The sequence below is a fragment of the Heterocephalus glaber genome, unplaced genomic scaffold (assembly GCF_053883595.1).
Source record: "Heterocephalus glaber isolate CG9 unplaced genomic scaffold, H.glaber_assembly_v1.0 deba00001457, whole genome shotgun sequence".
In the NCBI taxonomy this organism is placed as follows: Eukaryota; Metazoa; Chordata; class Mammalia; order Rodentia; family Bathyergidae; genus Heterocephalus; species Heterocephalus glaber.
In genome coordinates this window covers 8449716-8475885 of record NW_028258305.1, presented here as the reverse complement: position 1 = coordinate 8475885, position 26170 = coordinate 8449716, and the positions used below count along the sequence as shown (strand labels likewise).

The 26170-nt window shown below is 45.0% G+C and overlaps 2 protein-coding genes and 1 long non-coding RNA gene across 7 annotated transcripts in view; 1 reads left to right on the top strand and 2 right to left on the bottom strand.

Moving 5' to 3' along the window:
- The first annotated feature begins 407 nt into the window (after positions 1-407).
- The window catches only part of LOC101716900 (intraflagellar transport protein 172 homolog), a 66773-nt gene continuing 41010 nt past the window's right edge, over positions 408-26170 (top strand). For 4 of the 5 annotated variants that reach the window (XM_087216041.1, XM_087216044.1, XM_087216043.1 and 1 more), the window contains exons 1-8: positions 408-2628; positions 2859-2966; positions 4863-4947; positions 5821-5913; positions 6683-6772; positions 7368-7465; positions 7616-7751; positions 7831-7968. In XM_087216041.1, the coding sequence (XP_087072167.1) occupies positions 5866-5913; positions 6683-6772; positions 7368-7465; positions 7616-7751; positions 7831-7968 (510 nt within the window). In that variant the 5' untranslated portion in view covers positions 408-2628; positions 2859-2966; positions 4863-4947; positions 5821-5865. The remainder of the gene's footprint in view (positions 2629-2858; positions 2967-4862; positions 4948-5820; positions 5914-6682; positions 6773-7367; positions 7466-7615; positions 7752-7830; positions 7969-26170) is intronic. The other variant, XM_087216042.1, reaches the window with a different exon arrangement.
- Positions 10985-13237, bottom strand: LOC106008920 (spermatogenesis-associated protein 31H1-like). Its single transcript, XM_087216037.1, has one exon. The coding sequence runs from the start codon at positions 13235-13237 to the stop codon at positions 11915-11917; it is 1323 nt and encodes a 440-aa protein (XP_087072163.1). The 3' UTR covers positions 10985-11914.
- LOC147826949 (uncharacterized) lies at positions 16821-25602 on the bottom strand. The gene is made up of 3 exons (XR_015452979.1): positions 24774-25602; positions 17827-17869; positions 16821-17348 (listed from the first exon to the last, which is right to left on the bottom strand). It is a non-coding gene; the product is annotated as an uncharacterized LOC147826949 (long non-coding RNA).

Genomic DNA, 26170 nt, shown 5'->3' with positions numbered 1-26170 from the left:
CATTTACTTACATACAATTGTCCTTTATTTTATGCTTGCGTTAATAGAAAAAACAAATTGAATGCAGTTGAATTTTATTTTTAATAGATTGTGAAGTTGCTTTTACTGGAGAAATAAAAATGTTAAACTTGATTGACCTTTTAAAGATAAAATGTTGAACTCTTGCAGGATTGGAATTAATATAGTTTTCATTTTTCTTAATATTGTGTATGTTACCTACTCTAGACCAATATATCTGTTCTGTTTCTTTGTGATTTAAGGAAAAAAGATTAGGCCAGTTGTGGTGGCATACACCTGTAATCCCAGCACTGGGAGAAGTTGAGGAAGGAAGATTGAGAGTTCAAGGCCAACCTGGGCTACATAGTGAGTTCAAGGCTGGCCTGGACTACATAGCAAGACCCTGACTTAGAAACCAAAAGAAAAAAGGAAAAACACAGATTTACATTTATATAAAAATTACCTACAGGTGAGTCAAATATTTATAAGATAAACACTTCTTTTCTGAAAATAATACCTATTTATTCTGAACATCTTATTTATTTGGCTAATTCTTGTGTATTATAATTGTTGCTGCCATTAAAATGATATCACATTATTTCTTTATTAAACAAGTTTTTTTGGCACCCAAAAACATAATTCTCTAAACATTGAAATGTATTTTAATATTTATGTTGTATTTTTCTTTTTTATGCACTACAGTATGAAGAACAAATCACACACACACTTACTCTGGAATAACAAAGACCATAGTATAGATTTAACAAAATCAGTTTTTAAAGTCTCTGTACTATGCTCCTCAAATATCTAGAGTCAGTCTTTGCATAAAATATCACAGCTTTCTCTGTTAACTTAAAATTCTTCAGCAGTCTAGTGATATGGAAGATATACTATCATTTGCTATTTTATTTTTGTTTTTTAGCCCAGGGTGGCCTTGAACACATGGAGATTGTTCTGCCTCCGCCTCCAGAGTGCTGGAACACCATACCCGGTTCTTAAATGTTTTGAAGTTTTATTACAGTGTCTCTAGATGCAAATCTCTGTCTGTCTCTGTCTCTGTGACTTTTTGTCTCTCTGTGTGTGTCTCTCTTTGTGTCTGTGTCTCTCTTTCTCAGATTTCGCTATGCTGCCCAGGCTGGCCTCAAACTCCTGAGCTCAAGTCATCCTCCCACCTTTTCCTCCCAAGTAGCTAGGACCACAGACACATGCCACCATACCCAGCCATCTGTGTGTGTTTATAGATACATTATGGGGGGCAGTGCTAGGGCTCAAACCCAGGGCCCTGCGGATGCTAGGCATGGGCTCTACCCCTGAGCTACACTCCTGGCTCTTCTATTTCATCTTTTAGGTCTTTAAGTATTTCATACATGATTATGTTATATCACATAATGATTACTTTTAAAATTCCAATGCATTAACCATAACTTATTCTTATAAATTTTTCTTTTCTTTTCTTTTCTTTTTTTTTTTTTGTGGTACCAGGGATTGAACTCCTAACTTATTATTTCTGAAATTCTTGAAGGTCTGAAACTGGTTTTATAGTTACTATTTACTCTTTCATGAAGTGGTTTGTTAAGTTTTGTTTTTTGTTGCTGTGAGCGCATGTGGTTTTTTTTGTTGTTCTTTTTTTTTTTTCCGGTACTGGGGATCGAACTCAGGACCTTGTGCTTGCCAGGCACGCATGGCACCATTGAGCTACATTCCTGACCCAGGCTCATGTTATTTTGAATGTAATATTTTGAAATCTTGAAAACCTAAAACAGACATGTTTTCCACCACAGATATTTGTGTTTACTTCTGCAGGAACCAGGCATGTTAAAGATCTGTACCACTTGCTTCTATTCTCTTCTCTGAAAAATGGACCTCAGGTTTAATTAGAGATTCTCAGATTCAACCTCGCCATCCTGCTGAAAGCTTAATGTTTCTTCTGTACTGTGTTTGCCTTCAGAGCAGCTGTACCTCTCCCACTTGTCCATTGCCATTTTTCCTGCTCAGATTTTAGCTTACTGAGTTTCTTTCTATCTGATCTTTTTCTGAGAAGGATGGGTTGGAAATACTGGGAGTGTTTTCAGGTGAGCTCAGCTCAGGTTCAAGTTGTTTTTAACAGAAGAACCCTTAAGAATACCCAGTTTGGGGCCAGGGATTTAGCTCAGTGGTTTCACCACCTGCTGCACAAGTGCAAGGACCCAAGTTGGATCCCTGGTACAAAAAAAAATACCCAGTTTGTGGTACTGCTGGAAGGAGTAGATGCCACACTTTGTCAACATACCTCAGCCACCCGTGCCATCCTGCGTGTACTTTAAGGATAGGATGTTGCCATAGATACGATGCACTTCTTTGCTGGAGAAGAATGAAAATGTTAGGAAATCATGGGCTGCTCTACTTGCCTCAGAGTGTGAGCACTGCAGCTGGGTGAGGGTGAGTCTGTTCTGCAGCTGACTCGGTGGACACGCTAACCTGGAATTGGGGCAGGGTGGGGAAGGAACTGTTACAGGATGACGTCCTAGGTCTGGAGCGTGGCAGGGGAAAGACCCAGGTGATGGTGACAGAAGGTGTGACCATAGCTGCCTACACGCTGGATGAGGGCCTTACTGAGTCTGGACCAGCCATCGATGACGGCAACTACACCCGGTGAGAGGCTGCTGTTAACTGGTGAGGCAGTGGGAGGCCGGGCCTGAGAAGGGCAGCTGGAATGGCTGTAAAACTGGCCACATCTAATCAGGGCCTAGTGCTGCAGGGAGGAGACTAAACAAAGTGGGCAAATAATTGCCCAGCCCCTCCCATCCACTGCCCCAGTACAGATTAACCTGTGTCTTCTGGTTCCTGCCCTCATTCTATGCTTTGCTTTCTTCCCTCTCCAGAGCAACAGCCTTCTTGGAGACCCTAGAGATGACTCCCGAAACAGAGGCCATGTGGAAAACCTTGAGTAAACTGGCACTGGAGGCAAGGCAGCTCCACATTGCTGAGAGGTGAGGCAGATGCAGACCTGAAGCGCTCGGCAGCTGGCAGGGCTGCCCCAGGCCGGCTCACTGTGGGCTGCTCCTGCCCAGTGTTTAGGGGCTGGGTCCCTTCAACTGCCAACAAGTGTGAGAGCCCTTCCCTGGTGTCCTTGTCCCAGATAAAGATCCATCCCAGATTATGGTGTCTCGTATTATTTTTGTTTCCCCTTCTTGCACCTAGGTGCGTGCCCCTTAAGAGTTTATAACCTCATAGCCCTCAGTCCATACACCAGCGAGTCTCTCCTGGGTGTGGTGCAAGAGTAGAGTCAGTAGGACGAAGCTAGGACTCCAGATACCTTGACTTCAGACCTTAGTTCCCATCGCAAACCTGGATGACCTTAGAGAGCTTAGAGCCCGTTCCAAAGCTGGGCCTCGTGCTTTTGCACATCCAGGGCAGATAATAATGGTATTGACTCGTAGGACGGTAGAGAAGAGTGGCAATGGTAGCGGTAGTGAAGACAAGTTAGAGAATCTGTGCCAAGAGCATGTGACTTTCCAGCACTGAGGAAGTGTGCACTGCTGCTGTCTGGCGAGGAGGAGCTGTCCCTGAGCTCTTTTTTCCCTAGCCGCTCACACAGACTCCCAGCAGGTCCCTGGGACTCAGTCTTCTAGCGTATCCCACATCTCACGCCTGTCCCACCCCAACGTCTCCCCCTTAGCGTGGCTCGTGCCGTCCGCTCCCTGTACTGTTGTGAAGCCTCTTAATTAGCCCCACTGTTTCAGTCTTGTCTTGTGTTTTTATGGTGCTGGGCGTGGAACCCATAGCCTTGCACACACCAGGCAGATGCTCCACCACCAAGCTCCATCCCCAGCCTTGGTACCAGTCTTGTACTCCTGCAGTCCATCCACACCATAGCAGATAAGGTCATTTTTTAGAAACACAGCTTGTGTCACGTTTATGCTCAGAACCTTCTAGTAGCTTACTGTTATACTTAGTAAAAGCCCAGACTCCTTGGGGTGGCCTGTGTCCTCTGCCACCTTCCCATGCCAGTTACCCACCTGCCCATAGTCTCCAACCACACGGGCGTCCTCTTGGCCCTTTGAGCACACCAGGCTTATTCTTACTGTGTGCCTTGAGCCTTGCCCCTCCTGGAAGGACTCCTGCCTCATCACATCACCACTGGCTCTTTGTCATGGTCAGGCCTCAGCTCAAACATTGGTGCCTCAAAGAGGCCTTCTCCAACTACAACTTAAATGGATCCCTCCGTTACTGACGAGCATCACCCTGCTGTATCTCACTTTGGTTCTCCCAAGTCATGTTTATTAATTTGTTGGGTTTTTTGTTTGTTTGTTTGTTTTTTGTATTAAATTCTTTTATTGGTACATTGTAGGTATACAACACAATTACATTTCTCATTGGGAATTGTACCTTTATATAATGCATCTTGGTTCTTATTTTTTCCCCATTCCTAGCCCTCCCTTCATGCCCTCCACCCTTCCCTATTTACAAAGACTTTATTTCCATTTTTTCCATTCCTCATCATTTTTTCCTTTCCCTTCTTTCCTTTCCCCTGTGCCTCCCACTACCCCTACCCCTTTGGACCTTTTATTCCTATTTTACATTATCGATTATTCATTCTAATAATTGGTACATTTTAGGTATACAATATAATGACATTCATCATTGGAAATTTGCACCTTTACATAGTCTCTCTTGGTTTTTATTAATTTGTTTACTATTAGTTTGTCTCCACTGGGATGGAAGTTCCCTGAGGGCAAGACTTGCATCTTCCTTATTCCCTGTTGGGCCTCCAGTGATGAAAACAATACTTGGCATCTAACAGTGCACAGTGTATGTTTGCTGAATCAGTGACTTAATGATGTGCTTGTAATAATACTTTTGATATCATTCCCTCCATGCTATAGGTGCTTTTCTGCTTTGGGCCATGTGGCAAAAGCTTGATTCCTGCATGAGACCAATGAGATTGCAGATCAGGTGTCCTGGGAATATGCAAGTATCATTTTGGTTCATTCAGTCTCCCCCAAGCTAAGATTTTTCTTAGTATTTTTTAAGGAGTAAAAATACCTATGTTAGTACGTTTGCAGTACACAGCATTTACATTCATCATGGGGAGTTGGTACATGCACATAACACATCTGTTTTTATAGCAGAACATTTATTGGTGCATTTTAGGCATACATAATGGTAACACTCATCACAGGGAATCTGGTCCTCTACCTGATATATCCCTGCTCTTCCCCTCCTCCCTCCCCTCAAGCCTCCCCGCTCCCTATGTACAAAAGCTTTATTTTCATTTTTCCTTCTATTTTCCCTTTTTTTCTTATCCCTTCCTTCCTTTCTCCCTCCCCCCTCCCTTGTTCCCATTCCCATTTGAACATTTTCTTCCCATTTCCCAATATCTAGTATACATTTTAGTCCTCATTTCCACTTTCAGTTTCTCATACCAGAGAAATAATGTGGTATTTAACATGTGTGTCTGATTTATTTCACTTGAGAGTATGATCTCAATGTCCATCCATTTAGCTATAAATGTCTGAAGCTCATCCTTGTTTATGGCAGAGTAGTACTCCATTGTCTATAAAACCCCACATCTTCTTTATCCATTAGAGGGCATAACACATTTTAAGGTTTTTTTTCTTAGTATTCAGCCCCATGGTTCCTAGCTTTCCAGGCATTCCTAGTTTCTTCTACACCCCCCACCCCTCCTCTACCCTCAAATTGGACCATTTGGGAATTGCTTGTGAATCCTCAGGCCTCTAAGCCCCTGGATGGTTTTCAGCTTTTCCAGTCTGTGAGCTGTCCCTGCCCTTCTGGCCTTCCCATCCCAGCTCACATAGACCAGAACCTCATTTTTCCCTGCAGAGTGGAGAAGGAACAGACTTCTATCAGGTCTGAGCATGTCTGGCCATGCTGGAGAAGAACTACATACTGGCTGAAAGGATCTTCTTGGAACAGGTAAAAGGGAAACAGAGAGACAGGATAGAATAGAGGATCTGATGAGGAGAGGGAGGCAAACTTAGGAGGAAAGAGCTCAGTCCGCTGGACTTCCATAAGCTTCAGGGAGAACTTCTGGAAAGGTTTAGAGTTAGCTTAACTCCTTCCTTAATTTCTTCTTCTTGTGTTAGTCTTTAGGTAAGACTTCCCCTTTGGGCTTTAATATCTTCTTCCTTTCTTTTGGAGACAGTCCTACCATGTAGTTCAGGCTGGCCTTGAACTCACTGTGTAGCCCAGGCTGGCCTCAAAGTCACAGCAATCCCCCACCTCAGCACCCTGAGTTTTGGGGTTACAGGCACACACCATCACTCCTGGCCCTTGTTTTTGTAATTCTTGCACATGAGGTCTGTCCATATTGTGGGTGAATAGGAGGAAAGGGCCTACTGCCCTGGTTTCATCCCTGCATGATACAAACACCCCAACTGCAGATTATAGCATGATCTCTAGCTGTCTTCCTGTGCCAGCTCCAGTGATTCTTCATGGATGACTCTTATCATAACTTCTGTGTAGAATTGCCTTGTCATGCAGAAATACGAGGGCCTTAAAAATTCTGTCGTATTGCCCTATGCTGCTTTGAGCTGGTCTTTGCTATAAACAGTATAGGTGTTATTCACCGATACCCATCTCTTCCTCCCAGGCTCTCCACCATCCCAGCTGGGGTTTGTTCCTCCTGCAAGCTGCTGTAATTCTGTTGCTCTGACCCATTGTGTCTCCCTCTCCTCAACTCCAGATTGCCGAGGAGCTCTACATTAAGGGAGACTGGACCAAAGATGCTATAGACATGTACACCCAGGCTGGCCACTGGGAGCAACCGCACAAGGTAGCAAATGGATGGAGTCCTTACTGCCGAACTCTGCCTTATTCCTCGGCCTCTGACCTCCCTCCTTCACTGACTTCCCTGCAAGCTGCCAAAGTACCAAAACGGGCCAGGGATACAGCTCAGTGGCACTGTACCTCCCTGGCAAGCGTAAGGTCCTGAGTTTGATTCCCGGTAACTGATCCCTCACCACAGGGAAAGATGAGATGAGGAAAGGCACCTGTCCCTGAGCCTTTAAGTCTGAAGAGGGCAGATGAGTTTGGGGGCTGAGCAATCTGAACTACCATTCCCAAGCTTCTGGTTACTTGGTAACTTTGTTCTCACCACTCCACTCCCCAGTGCAGGGAGTGTAGCAGGAGCATGATAATGGGTGTGCCTGCCCCCCCCCCCCCCCCGAGCACAAGGCCTCACATGACCTTCTGCCTTAGCATACTGTGTTCTGCCTGTGGTCCTTCTGGATTTGTAATTCCCTGATCTAACTAGTAGAGTGGCAGTAAGCAGTGTCCCATGACTTGTGGGTGAGTTGCAGTTCCTGAACAGACAGGTTCCCCTGATGCCCTGCCTCCCCTGTGAATTGGTATCTCATGTGTCTGCACAGCTGGCAATGAAACCCATGCGACTAGAAGATGTGTTGGTGCTGTACATCACTCAGGCCCAGGAAATGGAGAGGCAGGGCAAGGACCTTGAGGCTGAAAGGTTAGCTGTGGCCTCAGAGGAGGCATGAAGGGAGGTGAGGCATCAGAGCTGGGAGGAAGGGTGGGGTCAGAAGATGCATTCCCCCTGCCCGGATGCCGTGGCAGCAGGGCTCTAGGTGTAGGAAGCCCCAGGTCTGTCTCCCATCCCCAGGCTCTATGTGACAGTGGAAGAGCCTGATCTTGCCATCACCATGTTCAAAAAGCACAAGTTGTATGATGACATGATCCGGCTGGTAGGAAAGCACCACCCAGATCTACGCAGTGACATGCACCTCCACCTGGACAAGGTGAGCCCCTCCCGGCCCTGCCCATTCTTCTCCCACCAGGCTTCCTCTCCCCATCTCCATCTAGACCCCCTTCCTGCAGGAGCTGGAGGCTGAACGCCGACTGCAGGAGGCCCAAGTATCACTACCTCGAGGCCCGGGAGTGGAAGGAATGCGACCTCTCTTCTGCAAGGGCCTGCGTACTCTCCTCTCTGAAGAACTACAAACTCTCCTCTCTGAGGTACTGCATACTCTCCTCTCCCAGGGACTGTGACCTCTCCTCTGTGAGGGACTGAGAACTCTTCTCTCTGAGGAACTGTGACCTCTCCTCTCCCAGGTACTGCAACATATCCTCTCTGAGCAACTTCAAACTCTCCCCTTTGAGGGACTGGGACCTCTCCTCTGTGAGGGACTGAGAACTCTCCTCTGCTAGGGACTGTGACCTCTCCTCTCTGAGGACCTGCAGCATCTCCTCTCTAAGAGACTGCAAACTCTCCTCTCCAAGGGACTGCGACCTTTCCTCTCCAAGGTACTGTGGCATCTCCTCTCAGAGCCACTGTGAACAAGCCTCTCCCAGGGACTGCTACCACTCCTCTCTGAGGGTCTGTGAACTCCTCTCCTAAGGACTGTAAACTCTCCTCTCCCAGGGACTGTGACCTCTCCTCTCCGAGCAACTTTGAACTGTCCTCTCTGAGCCACTTTGAAGTCTCCTCTGTGAGGGACTGAGAACTCTCCTCTCCTAGGAACTGCAACCTCTCCTCTCTGAGGTACTGTACCATCTCCTCTCAGAGCCACTGCAAACTAGCCTCTCCTAGGGACTGTGACCTATCCAAGGGCCTGCGAACTCCTCCCCCAGTGACTGCATACTCTCCTCTCCAAGGGACTGTGACCTCTCCTCTGTGAGGGACTGTGAACTCTCCTCCTAGGGACAGCAAACTCTCTTCTCTGTGGGACTGGTACCTCTCCTCTGTGAGGGACTGAGAACTCTACTCTCCTAGAGATTGTGACCTCTCCTCACTGAGGGCCTGTGGCATCTCCTCTCTGAATGACTGAGAACAAGCCTCTCGAAGGGCCTGTGAACTCTCTTCTCTGAGCGACTTCGAACTCTCCTCTCCGAGGGACTGGGGTCTGTCCTCTGTGAGGGACTGAGAACTCCTCTCCTAGGGACTGTGACCTCTCCTCTCTGAGGGCCTGCATCATCTCCTCTCTGAGTGACTGGGAACTACCCTCTCTGAGGGCCTGCGAACTCTCCTCTCCTATGGAATTTGAACTCTCCTCTGTGAGGGACTGCGACCTTGCCTCTCCCAGGTACTGCACACTCTCCTCTCCTAGCGAATGCATACTCTCCTTTCCAAGGGACTGGGACCTCTCCTCTGTGAGGGACTGAGGACTGTCCTAGGGACTGTGAACTCTCCTCTCCCAGCACCTGCAGCATCTCTCTGAGCGACTGCAAACAAACCTCTCAAAGGGACTGTGACCTCTCCTCTCCAAGGGCATGTGAACTCTCCTCTCTCAGGGACTTTGACCTCTCCTCTCTGAGGTTCTGCAAACTCTCCTAAAGGAAGAGGTGGCAGATGGAGACGCCTATGGAGAACCCGGGCTCTGTGTCCCTCCTTTCACCCACCCCGCAGGTGGTCTTGTAGATGCACAGGGAGATCAATTATTCCCCCTTTATTTGACTTTTTTTTTGGTACCAGGGATTGAACTCGGATCCTCGTGTTTGTGAGGCAGGCAGCAGAACCACTGAGCTAAATCCCTGGCCTTAATTATTCCCCCTTTATTAATCTTAGAGAAATTGCTCGCTCCCCTCCCCGCAGGTAAAGAGGTGTCAAAGTTCTTTCATTGCCCAGGAGGCGGGAATTGAAGGCAGTGGCTGTGGAGGAAAAAAGCCAGGAAGGGGGAGGTAGATAAAGGGTGAAGGGAGACATCTATAATCTGCCCTGCTTTTGAATTTTTTTAGTGGTGTTCCTAGGAGACACGTTTGAGTAACTTGAGATCTTTAGGCAGACTATGTCTGGGCCTCTCCTTAGGGGAACTGTCCTTGAGCCTCTCTTCAGGGGGGTTGTGATGAGTTTTCTCAGCACAACTGCATTGTCTCCCCTCCCAGTGGCTGTGATGGATTCTCTAAGCTGTACTGGGATGCGTTCTCTCTGAGTGACTGCCACAGTTCCTCACAGGGGGACTGTGATGGGTTGTCCCAGAACTATGGCCTTTCCTCTCAGATGGTGAGTGATAGTTTTCCCAGAGGAGCCAGGGCTCCTCCCTGAGGCACTGCAATGGCTCCTCTCTGAGGGACTGTGACCTCTCCTCTCCAAGAGCCTGTGGTATCTCCTCTCCAAGTGACTATGAACTACCTCTCTGAAGGAATGCGACCTCTCCTCTGCAAGGGCCTGCGTACTCTCCTCTCTGAGGAACTGCAAACTCTCCTCTCTGAGGTACTGCATACTCTCCTCTCCCAGGGACTGTGACCTCTCCTCTGTGAGGGACTGCGAACTCTCCTCTCCTAGGGACTGTGACTTCTCCTCTCTGAGGTGCTACAAACTCTCTTCTCCAAGGGACTGCAAACTCTCCTCTCTGAGGGACTGTGACCTCTCCTCTCTGAGGGACTTCGAACTCTCCTCTGTGAGGGACTGAGAACTCTTCTCTCCGAGGAACTGTGACCTCTCCTCTCCCAGGTACTGCAACATATCCTCTCTGAGCAACTTCAAACTCTCCTCTGTGAGGGACTGAGAACTCTCCTCTCCTAGGTATGGCAAACTCTCCTCCCCGAGGGACTGGGACCTCTCCTCTGTGAGGGACTGTGACCTTGCCTCTCTGAGGTACTGCAAACTCTCCTCTCTGAGTGACTGACGTCTCCTTTCCGAGGTACTGTGAACTCTCCTCTCTGAGCGACTGCATACTCTCCTCTCCAAGGGATTGTGACCGCTCCTCTGTGAGGGACTGTGAACTCTCCTCTCCTATGGATGTCAAACTCTCCTCTCCAAGGGACTGGGACCTCTTCTCTCCTAGGGACTGTGAACTCTCCTCTCTGTTGGACTGTGAACTATCCTCTGTGAGGGACTGTGACCTTGCCTCTCCCAGGTACTGCAAACTCTCCTCTCTGAGGAACTGCAAACTCTTCTCTCGGCGGGACTCTAAACTCTGCTCTCCAAGGGACTGTGGCATCTCCTCTGAGCCACTGTGAACTAATCTCCACAGACTCTGTGGCTTGATATTGTTGCCTTGGGGTCATTCCTAGTGGTTCTGTGATACATGGATATGATTCATTAATCATTTTTAGAATCCATGACTTGAAGCAATGCTGCAGGAGTTATCTTCACATTATCTAGTCTTCAGGCCATCCTGTTAGGCTCTACAACTTCTTGCTGAATCTTGGGGGACCACTTCCACTGATTCGGTTATTTGATTTATGGTTTAGGAGTTACATGCAGTGTTTCCATGACTTCCATTGGCTTTACAGCTTGATTTGGTGCCTGTGGGAACAAATTCACAGATTTTGTCACTTCTGAATGTGATTCTGGGATCATCCCCATTGAAGCCATGACCTGAAGTAATGCCAGTGGAGTTATCTTTATGTTGCCTTTGACTTTATAAGGAAAAGAAGCCTTGGGGTCGGCTTCATATTAGTCACTTGTGTACTAGGCTGCTGAATTCTTTTTTCTACAACACTTTGCTCTGTACTAAGCTATTTTATGATTGCCCATGATTTCTGCACAGGCACTGTTTCTTCCTGTGAACTCGAAACATTCCAAGACATATGTCTTTCTTTCTAGCTCCCCTCTAGCCAAAGGAGAGAGCTGGGCCAGGGCCCACCCTGGAAGTCGTGGTCTTTCATTCAAAGCAGAATTTGGTGGTGGTTCTTGTGAAAGCGCTTCCAAATTCTGAAGGTGTTCCAGTTCCTCATGTTGGGCCTAAATCCCCAACAGCGCTAATCACCCAAGTCACAACATGATGTTAAGTCCGCAGAGAACTTTATTTCCAGCCAGGACCAAATCCCCTGCAAGGAGACTGGCCCCAAACTGAACTTTTGGTCAGTTTTTATAAAGAAAACCCTTTCCTCCACTGCCCTCCCTAGCCCTGAAGTAAGCCTATCTACAGAAGCAAGAAAGAATGCGTGGTTAGCACCTCTGGGTTACCAGATACATAATGTAAAACCAGCCCTTATAAAATGTAAACACACATCCCTGTTATTTATGAAGGGTGGGTTCCATATGCGCCCTTGTGGTTGTTTGTCTAAACCCTATGTGTGTACTTTCTATTGTGTTTTGTGATCTAAATCCCTTTGTGATTCTTTTCATTGGATCTTTTGAATCAGAGGTCTCTTTTGTTCTCACTTTAGCGTGTTTCTCCTTGTGATTGCTTTCAGAATCACTCTCTGACAGGGAGTGAACTTTAGGGAACTCATGGTACTCAGACACTCCAATTTCTGTCTTGCTGACTGATTCAAAGCTCCACTGTTTCCTCCTGATGTGGACTTGGGAAGAAACAGGAGTGTGGGAAGATCCAGCCTGGAAATCTATTGTGGGACCAACACTCTTGGAAGCTGGAGGATAGATTTTAGCTTTCTTTGGTGATATAGGACTTCTTGGTATGGTGTGTCTGTCTCTTCCTTGATATGTTGAGACTTGAGGTCTTTTCCCAGTTTGCAACCTAAAGCCAAGATGCACCTGAACCTTACCATGGCCTTCAGGAGTGCTCACAAGCTGGAGCTGTGGATAGATAAGAAGAAAAGATGCAGGAGTAGTCTGCAATTTATGATTGCAAGTAAATCCTGAACATCGGCCACACTGTAGGCAGAAGGGATATTTCAGGACAAGATCTGATGCTAGAGGTGGAGGCACATTAGGAGGTATTTGACTTCTTATGAGTTTCACTGCAACTTTTTGCTTGAGATCTTCTAGTAGGCAGGACTGTTCTGAGGAGTCATTCTTGGCCTGACAATGATAACTTGGTTTTTGGAAGTGTAGGGGCCCAAAAGTCACTGTCTCTGAATCAGAAAGTGATTCATCTTCCTTGTTGTGAAATATCCCATGGGAAGTTTCTGAGTCTGCACCAGAAAGTAATGATTGGCTGCTCATCTCCTCACACTTAACATCTTTAAGTATTCGATCTGGTAAAACTGCAACAGATTTCACACCATTTAATGGAGACCCTAAAGTGAACACAGGTTGTACAACTTGCTGCTTCCACTGAAGCTGGCTCTCCCAAAATTGGACCCCTTGAAACTTTGTCCCTGGAGTTAACTCAGAAGATTTCATATCTTGCAAGTGTGGTTCAGAGTTGACCATTGTAAATGTATTGCTTTGAATTTTTGTACTTGAATTCAGCTTACAAGATTTCAATTCTTGAAGTTTTGAAGCTGGAGTTAATCCAGAAGGTTTCACATCCTGCAAATGTGGCCCAGGGTTGCACCCAGTAGAATTTACACACTGAGGTTTTGGACCTGGAGTGCATGCAGAAGAATTCACACCTTGTAAATGTGGTCCAGGGTTGCACCCAGTAGAATTCATACACTGAAGTTTTGGCCCTGGAGTGGGTTTGAACCCATGAAGCTGATATTCCTGGAGTGGTGCCAGAGATTGTATACATTGGCACTTTGACCTTGGAGGCAATTCAGATGTCTTCACATCTCTCAGTTGTTCTGAAGGTTTCAACTCTACAGCTGTGACACCTTGAGATTGTGGCACGGATTTTATAACTTGGAACCCTGGTCCTGGTATTCACTCAATAGTCTTCATACTTCCAAGCTGTGGCCCTGGGTAGATCTCTGCAGACTTCCTTTCTTGAAGCTGTGGCTCTGAGGTTGACCCAAATTTTTTCGCTTTTTGTAGCTTGGACCCTCGGAACAACTTGGAGATTTTCCCACACTGTTCCTGTGGCCCAAGGTCAAATCTCATAGATTTTTTTAGTCTGATTTTTTGACCCTAGAGTCAATTCAGATGACTTCACACTTCCCAGCTGTATGAAAGATTTCAACCCTGTAGGTTTGACACATTGAGATTGTGTCTTCACATTTAATGCTGTAGATTTCACACCTTGGAACTCAGGTCCTGGTATCCACTGCAGAGATTTCCTGTTACCAAGCTGTGGCTCTTTGTTTAATTCCACAGTTTCCACACCTGCAAGCTGTGGCTCTGAGGTTGATGCAAAAGTTTTCCTGTTTTGTAGCCACTGTCCTGGGAGCGATTCAGGGGTTTTCACACACTCTAACTGTGGTTTAGGATTGCATTCTGTAGATTTTGCTCCTGGAAGTTTAGGTCCTAAAGTCAATTCAGATGACTTCACATCTCCCAACTGTATACCTTGAGATTTTGATCCAACATTTAGCCCTACAGACATCACTCCTTGGAACTCAGCCCTTGACATCCACTGAATAGTTCTTGTACTTCTGATGTGTGACTCTTTGTTTAACTTCACAGTTTTCATATCTTGAAGCTGTGGTCCTGGGGTCAACTTGGGAGATTTCCTACTTTGCAACTGTGGTTCATATTTGAATGCTTTAGCTCTTATATCTTGAATATCTGGTCCTGGAGCCAATTCAAATGGTTTCATAGTTTTCAACTGTATTTTGGAATTGAGTTGTGTAGATTGTGTATCTTTTGATTTGGGCTCTGGAACGAACTCCGAAGACATTGTACTGTCTGACTTGAATCCTTTCTTCAGTTGGTCTATATTCACATGTTTCCATCCTGGCAAGTTTACAAATACCTGGCCATCCTGTCCAGGATCAAGAGTTAAACTCACTGGTATCACCCCTTGAAAGTGTTGCTTTGGGTCTAAATCCACAGATTTTACTTCTTGAAACCCTTGTCTTCTGGTTACATTCTCAGATTTTGCCTCCTGCCTCTTAAGCCTTGGGGCCAACTTCACAGATTTGTCACATTGCAGCTGTGAATCTGGAGTATCCTTTATGGATTTTAAATTTTGCAGCTCAATTAATGGAGTCACAAGTTTCATATCTTGCATTTGTGGCTCTGAAATCAGTTCCTTAGGTTTCACACTCTGCAATTCAGACCTTTGAAGAACCTCCTTGGACTTAACAACTTGAACACATGGATCTGGTGGAAAAGCCACAGAATCCCCACCTTGCATCTTTGGCCCAAGTTTCAGTTCCGTAACTTTCGTATCTTGCATATTTATACCCCAGACTAACTCATCAGTTTTCAGATCTTGAATTCTTGAACCTGGAGTCACCTCCACAGATTTGAAACCTTGTAGCTGGGGACTTGAGGTTAACTCCATAGATTTCATACCTTGTAGACATGGTCCTTCAGTTAAGATCACAGATTTTTTATCTTTCGACTGTGATCCTAAAGGTATCAACTGAGATTGTAAACTTTGAGGCTCTGAACCTGAGGCCAGGTCCCCAGCTTTTATGCCTCTTGTCTGTGGCCCTGGACTTAACACCATAGATTTGACTTCTCCTGGCTCTGGCTTTGGTGTTAACTTCATTGATTTCTTACCTCCCAAATGTGTCCTTGGGGTTAGCTCCACAGATGTCATATCTTCTGGCTGTGGTTCTGAGATCAGCTTCTCAGACTTTAAACCTGGAAGCCTTGAGACTGGGATATGCTCCTCAGGTTTTATATCTTCCAGCTGTGGAGGTTCAAACATAGGGTCAACAGAAGAGTTAGGTGGTGGTAAATGTGAAAGAGCTTCCGAATATTGAAGTTGTTCTGCTTCTTCAGACCCTGACAGCTGAAAAGGTGGCAGTGATGTGCCTTGGTTCCTGAACACAGATGGTTGCTTTCTGTGGGAAACAGGCAAACAATCGCTCCGAAATTGCCAAGTTGTCCCTTCAGAGGAGGCAGGAAGGTTAGACAGGCTGGAGTTCTTCCTTGCTGAGCCAGAGGAAGTGCTGTGATCAGTGGAATATTTTGCCTGCTCACAGACACAACAAGGTGCAACAGCCTCCTGAGCCTCAAGAAGAGAGGTGGTAGAGGAAGTCACATCCTTTGATTCTTGCGAATCTAATTGGATAAGACGTAATCTAAGAAATAAAGAGAAAAAGGTTTTATTTGCTTTGGAGTCAGAAAAGGGGAAGGGAGGAAATGCAAAGGGAGTGTCCTTTTCAAATGCAAAATATTTTTGGCCTGTGGGAGAGTTGGAAAAGAAAAAAAACTTACTTCCCCCAACCTCAAATAATAGTGCAGGGGCTGGGGATTTCTCTCTGTGGCTCCACACCTGACTCCCAAGCGCAAGGTCCTGAGTTTGATCCTGGGTTCCCAGGAGGTAGTGAGGGGTCCCAAAAATTCCTCCACTGGGCAAAGGTAGGCAACTATTCCTGAAATAATACTTCAACCAAGTTGAACACAGGACTTTCCCTGCTGCTACCTTCAGCTGGGAGTGGTGGCCCACACCTGTAATGGAAGCACTCTGGGAAGCTGAGGCCAGAGAATTCCAAATTCCCGCTTAGCTTTGGGCAATTTAGTGATTTAGTGAGATCCTGCTTCAAAATAACAACCTTAGAGCTGGGGTGAGGTAGGCCTGTTATCTCAGCACTTAGAGGGCTGAGGCAGGAGGATTGCCTCAAGTTCCAGGCCAGCCCAGGCTCCACAGTGAGTTCAAGGCCAGCCTGAACTACATAGTGGGATCCTGTCTCAAAAGACAGAAACAAAAACAAAACAAAACCAAACAAAAAAAGTAATTAATTAAAAATTTTAGGGGGCAGGGATGTAGCTCGGGGTGCAGTGCCTGCCTGGCAAGTGCAAGGCCCTGAGTTTGATTTCCGGTACCAAAAAAAGAAAAAACAAATTTTTTTTTTTTGGTACCGAGCATCGAACTCAGGGACCTTGTGCTTGTGAAGTGCATGGCAGCACCATTGAGCTAAATCCCCAGCCCTAGAAAAACAGTGTTTAAAGGCTGAGGATGTGCCCTAGTGCAAAGGTTCTCAGTTCAATCCCCAGTACCAGAAAAAAAACTATCTTTTCCCCCTTTGCTTCCCTCTTTTACTCTCCCCTTTCTCCCTCTTAAATGCTCTACAACCTTGTCCTCCACCCAGAAACGATGTTCTCTGACCTTGCACTCTCCAGGTTTGGGAAGATCTGTTGAAGACTCCTGCCCATTGACCGGAGCATATATTCCTGGGTCCAGCCCGCAGGGAGTTCTGAAATACTGGGTGCAACAGAATGTGTCAGTGTAATTTAAGTGATATCAGAGTATCAGTAAGCAAACCATAAGGAGAGAGATTTAACTTGGAAAAGAGACCATGTCATAAGGAGAGAAGAGGACCAAGTATTTTACTCCTAACTTTTACAGTTAGGATGGTTTACATAGGACAGGCTGAAGACAGACTTTACTGACCGTGACAGGTTATCTTCACTGCATTCCATCCTGAAGTTTTCTTCTGACTCTGAAACTGGGAATTGGGATGAAGAATCTATTAGCATTGACCACTGGGCTCATCCAGCACAGCCTTCTAACTTTGCACATGAGGAAACAACAATGAAATCATGAAGCTAATTAGTGGTAGAGCTCAGGTCTCAAGTTTAAAAAAATAATTAATACTATGCTACCTTCAGCATGTAGTAGATGGCAGCCTTGTGTAGAGCAGGAATGATCATGGAAATAAGGAGTTGGAGTGGGGAAAACAGGTCCTGATCCTTCTTTTCCTTCTGACATCTATGGTAGGGAAGAAAAGACACTGAAGCTTCCCTTCACGAACTCTTAGTAGTTAATCTTTGTTTTCCTATCTCACCATAATTCTTTCCTTTACTTTGATCTTTGCATAAAAATTGAGAAAAAAAGCATGAGTAAAAGAACCATGGAAACATCTCTTTGGAAGTACAGATGCTAGAAAGAATAGGCACGCTGGGCATAGTGGTACATGCCTGTGGTCCCAGCACTTGGGAGGCTGAGGCAGGAGGATTGCCTCAAGTTCAAAGCCAACCTGGACTACATAGTGAGTTCAAGCCTAGCCTGGGCTACATAGCGAGATCCTGTCTCAAAAACAAAACAAAGAATAGGCATATTTCTTCCATTTACACCCTCTTTTTCAACCTCCCTCCACCTGCTGTTTAAGGCTAGAATTTTAAAGCAGATGGGCAGCTGATCAGCCATTGGCCTTGAGCTGCAGAGTTAAGGATAAGATTGTTCTGACCTGTGCGTTTCTGAATCTTTTTCAGCTTCTGTTGCTTTGAAGTCTAGAGAAGCACAAAAAGAAAAAATAAAATCAGGTTATTGTATTAGTCAGCTTTATATTGCAGTGACAAACTATTCAATTCACACAACTTAAAGGAGGAGTTTCATTTGGCTCACAGTTTCAGAGTCAGTCCATGATGGCTGAACTGGGGGCAGAAACGTCATGGCACAAGGGCCAAGGAAGCTCCTCACCTCGAGGCAGCCAGGAAGCAGATCAAGCAAGGAAGAGCCAAGGAGGGCCAAGGGCCAGTAGAGTCCCCAAGGCCACACCGCACGACGACCAGACACAGGCACCAGTGCATTTTCCTAACCTAGGCATCTCTCAAGCCAGTCAAGGTGATGATCACAATTAACCATCAGAGTTATGTTCTAGATTAGCGACTTATTAACAGCACACCTCATAGAGAACAGAGAGTGACACAGCTGGCATCTATAACCATGGCATTAATTACCACACATTTGTTAATTTATGAATCATTTCTTGAGTGCTAAATTCTAGGTATTTTGTGGGGTGCTGAGACTAAAAAGATTAGTGTGATCCCTGTACTATAGGAACTTACACTAGTAAGGGACAGTTATCTAAACAGGTTAAGTTAAATTACCACATGGTAAAAGCTATAACAGAAAGCAGGGCATGGTGGTGCATGCCTGTGATCCTAGCACTTGGGAGCCTGAGGCAGGAGGATGGCTGTGAGTTTGAGGCCAGCCACTGATACACAGTGAGTTCAATGCCAGCCTGAACTACATAGTGAGACTTTGTCTCAAAAAAAACCAAAGTACTGGCCAGCCTAGGCTATATAGGAAGTTCAAGACCAGCCAGGGCTACATAGTAAAACCTTTGTCTAAAATTTTTTTTTTCTTTTGGTACCAGGGATTGAACTCAGGACCTTGTGCTTGCAAGGCAGGTGCCAGAACCACTGAGCTAAATCCCCAGCCCAAAAGTTTTTTTTGGGGGGGTATCAGGGATCAAACTCAGATCCTTGTGCTTGCTAGGCAGGCATTGGCACCACTGAGCTAAATCTCTGGCCCAAGAGGGGTAGCTTCAGCTTCCTCTTTAGAGGCTGCGATAACCTTGATTCTGAAATCTGGTAAAGACATTGCCAGAAAGGAAAATAACAGGTCCGTCTCTTTCATGGTCACAGATGCAAAATCCCAAATAAAATAGCAAACTAAATTCAGTGACATATATATTTTAAAAATCATGAACATCATGAGTATGTTATATTTATTCTAGGAATTCACAGTTAGTTTATTATTTTTAAATCTCAGTATAATTCTGCATATTGATAGAACAAACAAGGAAAACCATATGACCACCTCAATAGAGGCAGGAAAAACAGTAAAGTTAATAAACTTTAATGCCAATATAAAAAGAGATATAACTTAAAAATTGAAAAAGGAAGAAAAAGCGAAGTGAAAAATCAAATATCCATACATGCTAAAATTCTTAGCAAAATAGAAAGTAACTTCCTCAATGTAATAAAGAATGTTTTAAAAACCACATATGTAGCAAACATTATACATAATGGTGAATTATTTAAAAATTCAAGTACATAGAAAAAATGATAGGGATCTCCACCATACCACTTCTGTTGAACATGGTACTGGAAGTCTTAGCCATGCAATGAGGCAAGGAACAGAAAAGACAAGGTATCAACCAGATGTGGTGCAACACACCTGTAGTCCTAGCACTTGGGAGGCTGAGGCAGGAGGACTGCCTCAAGTTGGAGGCCAGCCTGAACTACATATCAAGACATTGTTCCTTAAAAACAAAATATTTTTTAAAATTTAATTTTACTGGTACAATTTAAATGTACATAATGATCACATTCACCTGTACATGATATATCTTGATTTCTCTCTCTCCTTTTTTTTTTTTTTTTTTTTGGTACTGGGGATCGAACTCCAGAACTTGTGCTTGAGGGGCAGGCAGCAGAACCATTGAGCTAAATCCCCAGCTTGATTTCTCTTTTATCCCAATCACCTCCCTTCTCCTCAGACCACCCCCCCCCTTTACTTACAAAAACTGTTTCCATTTGTTCCCTTTTTTTCTCATTTTTCCCTCCCACCCCCACAGTTTCTCTTTCCTTTTGAACAGTTTCTTCCTATTTCATAATATCTATTATACATTTTTGTCCTGATTTACCCTTTCAGTTTCCCGCACCAGAGAGACAATGTGATATTTACACACCTATGTCCGGTTTATTTCACTAAAGAGAATAGTCTCAAGTTCCATCCATTTAGCTATAAATGTCTCAAGTTTGTCTTTCTTTATGGCTGAGACAAACAAATATTAAAAATGAAAGAAAGAAGGAAGGTCTTAGGATGTAGCTCAGTGGTGCTATGCCTGCCTGGCAAACACAAGGTCCTGAGTTCGATTGCCAGTACCAAAAAAAAAGGAAAAGGCATAAAGATTAGAAAAAGAAAAATTAAATTATTATTTACAAATAATACAATTATATAGAATATTTTTAAACCTACTGATAAATCAGAATTGATAAGCAAATTTAGCATGGTCTTTAGGTACAAGATCGATTTTTAAAACTCTCACATTCCCAACTTTCAGAATTATTTTTAAGTGCCATTTAAAACACTATTCCAAACCAGATATTATGTGCCTCCTGATGATTATGAAATACTGCCTCCCTCCTTCCCCAAAACAAAGACAGATGAGGGCTGGGGATTTAGCTCAGTGGTTCTCCTGCCTGCTCCACAAGCCCAAGGACCTGAGTTCGATCACCGGTGCCAAATTAAAAAACAAACAAAAACAACGATACAAAACTAAGACTGATGAGTCTTAGATGAGTCCAAGGGCACAGTGTCAGTATCTCAGTTTCTGAAGAGGTCCTCAGACAGCTTCAATTCATGGCAGAAAGCAGAGGGCAAGTGAGTGTTACGGAAGAGAAAAAAGGGCCCCTCTTCTGTGATAGCAAATCCCGTCCTGAGAGACTCAGAACTCACACCTGTGAGGATTTAGCCAGTTTAGCAAGAAAAATATTAACCCCCTTTAGCCAGGCATGGAGGTGCATGCCTGTAATCCCAGCATTCAGGAGGCTGAGGCAGGAGGATCTCAGTTCGAGGCCAGCCTGGGCTACACAGCCAGAACCTGTTTCAACCCCCTCCCAAAAAGACAAGACATTAAACCCATCTAAAGTCCCCACCTCCCAAAGCTGCTACCTTGGCAACCAGATTTCAACATGAATTTGAGGATACAACCATCAAAACCTTAGCTTAGCACTCACAGGAAATACACAAAGACAACAGGGCACCTCAACTAACAACATGGGTATTTGATCACCAAAATATTGACTAAAAAAATGTGAAGGAGGGCTAAGGATTTAGCTCAGTGGTTTCACCGCCTGCTGTGAAAGCGCAAAGACCAGAGTTCGATCCCGGGTACCAAAAAACAAACAAACAAAAAAATGCGAAGGACAAATGACCCATTTCCTCAACACATAAATGGAAAAAAATGAAAGAAATAAAGGTGGGGGACCTGTGGATTAGAAAAGACTTTTAAGAAGGGCCAGGGATTTAGTTCAGTGGTTCTGCCACTTGCCTCACAAGCGCAAGGTCCCCAGTTGGATCCCCAGTACCAAAAAAAAAACAAAACTTAAAGAGACACACCCATATGTGACCCTGAGTCAAACAGACTGCAAATAATACCTCGTCATTTATGAAACGATTGGAATTTGAAAACTCATTGGTATTTTATGAGGAAATATTGTTAAATTTCTAGATGTAATAATGGTATTGTGTTGCCAGGTATGGTGGCACATGCCTGTAATTCCAGCACTTGGGAGGCTGAGGCAGGAGGATCACTATGAGTTTGAATAATGAGTTCAAGGCCAGCCTGAACTACAGAGTGAGACCCTGTTGAAAAATCCATAACAAAACAAAACAAAAACCAACAACAACAGCAACAATGGTATTGGGATAAGGCATCTTGCTTGTTTTGAGACAGTCTTGCTATATGTTGCCCAGGCTGGCTTTTAAACCCTGGACTCCAGCAATCCTCCTGCCTCAGCCTCCTAAGTAGTTGGGACTACAGGTGTGTGCCACTACACTCACCTGATTTTTAAAGAGTCCTTATCTTTTAGGTATAATTTCTAAAACATTTACAAATTAACTTATATTATCTAAGATTTGCTTCAAAATAATGTGGTAAGAGTTGAAGCAAGGTGACAGGCCCATTTAGATTCATTATACATTTCTATGTACTTGTGATTTGTTTGAAATTCTCCTTAATAAAAAATTTTAAAATTACTACATAACTATTTTTTTGGGTACTGGGAATCAAACTTGGGACCTTGTGCTTGTGAGGCAGGCGGCAGAACCACTGAGCTAAATCCCTGGCCCTACTATACAACGTTTTAAAACCCTGTATATTGCAAGCTAAATATTATTGAGAGAAATAAGGAGGTTTAAATAAATAAATGAGAAATTCATGGATCAGATGACATTTTTAGGACGTCAATTATTACCAATCTAAACAACAAGTTCAATGTCATCCCAATCAACACCCTGCATGCTTCTGTGTGACAATTAACGGGATGATTCAAAAATTACACAAAAATGCGAGAGATCTAGAAGAGTGGCGGTGAAGCTATGGCAGGCGTGCCGCAGCAGGCACACAGAGCCCCTCCAGCCACGTTGCCCCAGCAGCTGAGCATCGGATGAAGTTGGTTTTTCTAAACTAAAACCTCAGTACTCAGGTTTAATTGCAATGTTGCCACTTTGAGATAAATCAAGTGGGTTTGGGGGTGCAATTTGGGCCCTCGTCTCTAAAAGGTTTGCCATCCCTGATATAAAATAACACAATTGTAAGAAGATCTAAATCAGAAGCCTTATACATTAGCAAATTTCAAGACACTACAAAGCTACATCATTAAAGACAGTGAGGTTTTGGCTTCAGCCCAGATGAATGTGAAAAACATCGAGTCTTGAAATAGACCAGGGATAACATTTATCTGACTTAGGACAGGGTCACCAGTGCGATCCAGTGAGGAAAGCCTTCCGTAAACAGTGTGGGAGGAAGGGACTGTGGTCGGTGAGGTGCTGAGGGCCCTGCAAGTGCAGATCAGATTTAAAATTTTGATATTTTTTCCTTCAGAAATTTTTCCATTAACTGATTTATCAGGAATACTGAAGTAAGCCACATGTGGTGCACACCTATCATGCCAGACTCTGGAGGCTGAGGCAAGAGAATCACTGTGAGTTGAGGGCCACCCTGAGCTACATAGGGAGACAGTGTCTCAAACAGGAAAGCAAAAATAAGTAAATAAAAATTAAAATAAATAAAAAGCAAGAACTTCTGTTAAGATGAAAGGGAAGGCACAGAGTGGGAGGATTTATATTTAAATGGCAGAGGACCCATGTTCATAATATTTAGTTATTTATTTAGGGTTTTTTCGTGTGTGTGACAGGGTTTGCTATGTATTCCAGGCTGGATTGAACTCTCTATGTAGCCCAGCCTGGCCTTGAACTCTCGGTGATCCTCCTTCCACAGACTCCAGAATGCTGGGATTACAGATGTGTGCCACCATGCCCAGCTACCTGTTCATCATATTTAAAGAATTCTCGGAGCCAGGGAGGTAGCTCAGTGGCACCGAACCTTCCTGGGAAGTGCAAGGTCCTGAGTTTGATCCCAGGTAGCAGAGAAAAAAAGAAAGACAAAAGATTTGAACAGGCAGTTCACCAAAGAGAATTTCCAGGGGCCGGGGATTTAGCTCAGTGGTTTTGCTACCTGCTGCACAAGCGCAAGGACCCAAGTTCAATCCCCAGTACCAAAAAAAAATATTTCCAGCTGAGTGTGGTCGCACACCCCTGTAGTCCCAGCACTCTGGAGGCTGAGGCAGGAGGACCACCGTGAGTCAGTGGCCACCCTGGGATACATAGTAAGTTGAAGGCCAGCCAGGACTATAGGGAGACCCTATATGGGGAGAGGGAGGGAGGGAGAGAGAGAAAGAGAGAGAGAGATAGAATGAATGAATTTCCAAATGGTCAATAAACATGAGAAAATGCTCAATATTATTAGTCAGAAACACACATAAAACCAAAGTGCAATACCACATACCAGTGACTAAAGTGAAACTGATTGGCAAGATGGTAAGAATGGAGTACAAATACTACTCATGGGAGTTTTAATTAGTGTAATCACTTTAGAAAACTGGCATCATCAAATAAAATCAAACATAGATACCAAGTGGCCAGGCAATTCTTCTCCTATTGGAAATAAGGATTCCACCAACAATGTGTTGTTTTCAGTTAACATCCTGAAATCTTCTTTGTCACATGGGTATAAATTTTAAATTATAAAACAGTTAAAAAGTGCTCTTTTGGAATTCAATATGCAAGAATTCCAGGCATTGGGCCATGGTGGTACATCCCTGTGGTCTCAGCAGTTGGGTGGCTGAGGCAGGAGGATCCCTGTGAGTTTGAGGCCAATCTGCACTACACAGTGAGTTTGAGGCCGGCCTGAAGTATATATATATCTCAAAAAAAAAAAAAAAAAAAACCCCAAAACCCCCAAAAACCGAGCTCTCTCAAGAGGCCTTTTAGAGCCCACCTGGGTCAGACTGCTCGCCCGCCCGCCCCCTTCCCCGCCCGCCCCTCAGTATTGGCGCCTCGGACTCCTCTATCACTTGCTCTTCCCTGGGGTTCCCTAAGCACCTGTCTGCGGGGTCTCTCCCACCTCCGCCGGAAGCGCTTTATTCACTCTCAGTCTCTGGCAACCCAACAGGCCCTCGAGCTTGTGGAAGTAAAGTGCAGGGAAAGGGCTCACAGGGACGCGTGGGAGGCCACCCGGGCGTGCCCGGCAATGGCCACCCGGGTCCTCCCATAAGCCAAAGCGCGGGCATCTCTGGGTGCAGCGACCCGAGCGGTTTTCAAGGGAGTTTTGTCCCCTACCTCCGAGTCTGTCTTGGCGGCCGGCCGGTTCCTGCCATGACACCTAGCAAACCGCACACAAACCCCACAAACAAGGAGACCGAATGAGAGTAGAAATTTGAGATATGGCAGCAGCGGGATAAGAGGCTCCCAAATGAGTGCCATCACCCAAGCCCTTTCTGGGGCCTTCTGAGCCACAGGCCTGTCCGGCTCAAGGCTGTGGCCCCTGTGAGATCACAAAAAGCCTTATGAGATGAGCCTAGCTTGGCAGCCCAGCCTTGTGCCTGCTCGGATACCACCATCTGCCCTCACCCTCAGCTCAAGAAAGCCTGGAGCAGCACACCCCTGTGATCCCAGTTTCTCAGGAGGCTGAGGCAGCACGATCCCAAGTTTGAGCACAGCCTGGGCAACTTAATGAGGCCTTCTTCAAAATTTAAAAAACTAGAAAAAAAACAACAACAACAACAGTCCCCTCTACCATAAAAACAAGCTCAGGAAGAGCTCACTTACGATTTTTCTAGGATGAGGCTGGACAGCCTGTCATGAAGTGGGGAGTAAGAAGGCAAAGTTTCACAGGGTCAGGTCTTCCAAGTACTTTGTCCTGCCCAGTGGACATTTTCTCTGGAGGCAGTCACTCCTTAGAGGCCCAGTTATGGGGTCATACGTTCCAAACCATAAACCAGAACACAGGGTCCAACATGCTGGGTGGGGAGTGGTGGTGCACACCTGTAATTCCAGCAGTTGGGAGGCTGAGGCAGGAGGATCACCACTAGGTCAAGGCCTGCCTGGGCTATGTAGTGAGTTTGAGGCCAAAAATTATAAGGAATCATTTATGCTATATCAAATTTAATACAATACTCCAGCATTCTTTTTTTTCTAATAGGAAGATTAATGTAGCAAATCAATCCAGAGGACTACTGAATAGACAGATGTGGTAGATGGACATGATGATGAGTGCCTGTTATCCCAGCTACTCAAGGCTGAGGCAGAAGGATCACAAGCTAAAGCCTATCTTGGGCAATTTAGCAAGACTTTGTCCTAAAATAAGATAAAATAAAGGGCTAGGATATACCCTAGTAGTAGGTGCTTGCTGGGCATGAGCAAGGCCCGGGGTGTGATCCCGAGGTAGCCTAAATCAGGTTCTTGAAAGCCAGGCATGGTGGCACATACCTATAATCCCAGCACTTGGGAGGCTGAGGCAGGAAGATTGTGTCAAATCCCAGGCCAGCCTGGGCTACATAGTGAGTTCAAGGCCAGCCTGAATTACAGAGAGACCCGGACTCAAAACACCAAAAAACAAAACAAAACAAAAGTTTCTTGAAGAGACCATCAGGAAGGAAGCAGTTAAATAAATAGGATATGTCCATGTTAGGAAATACCCTACAGTTACTACCAGGATTATAATCATAAAGAATGAG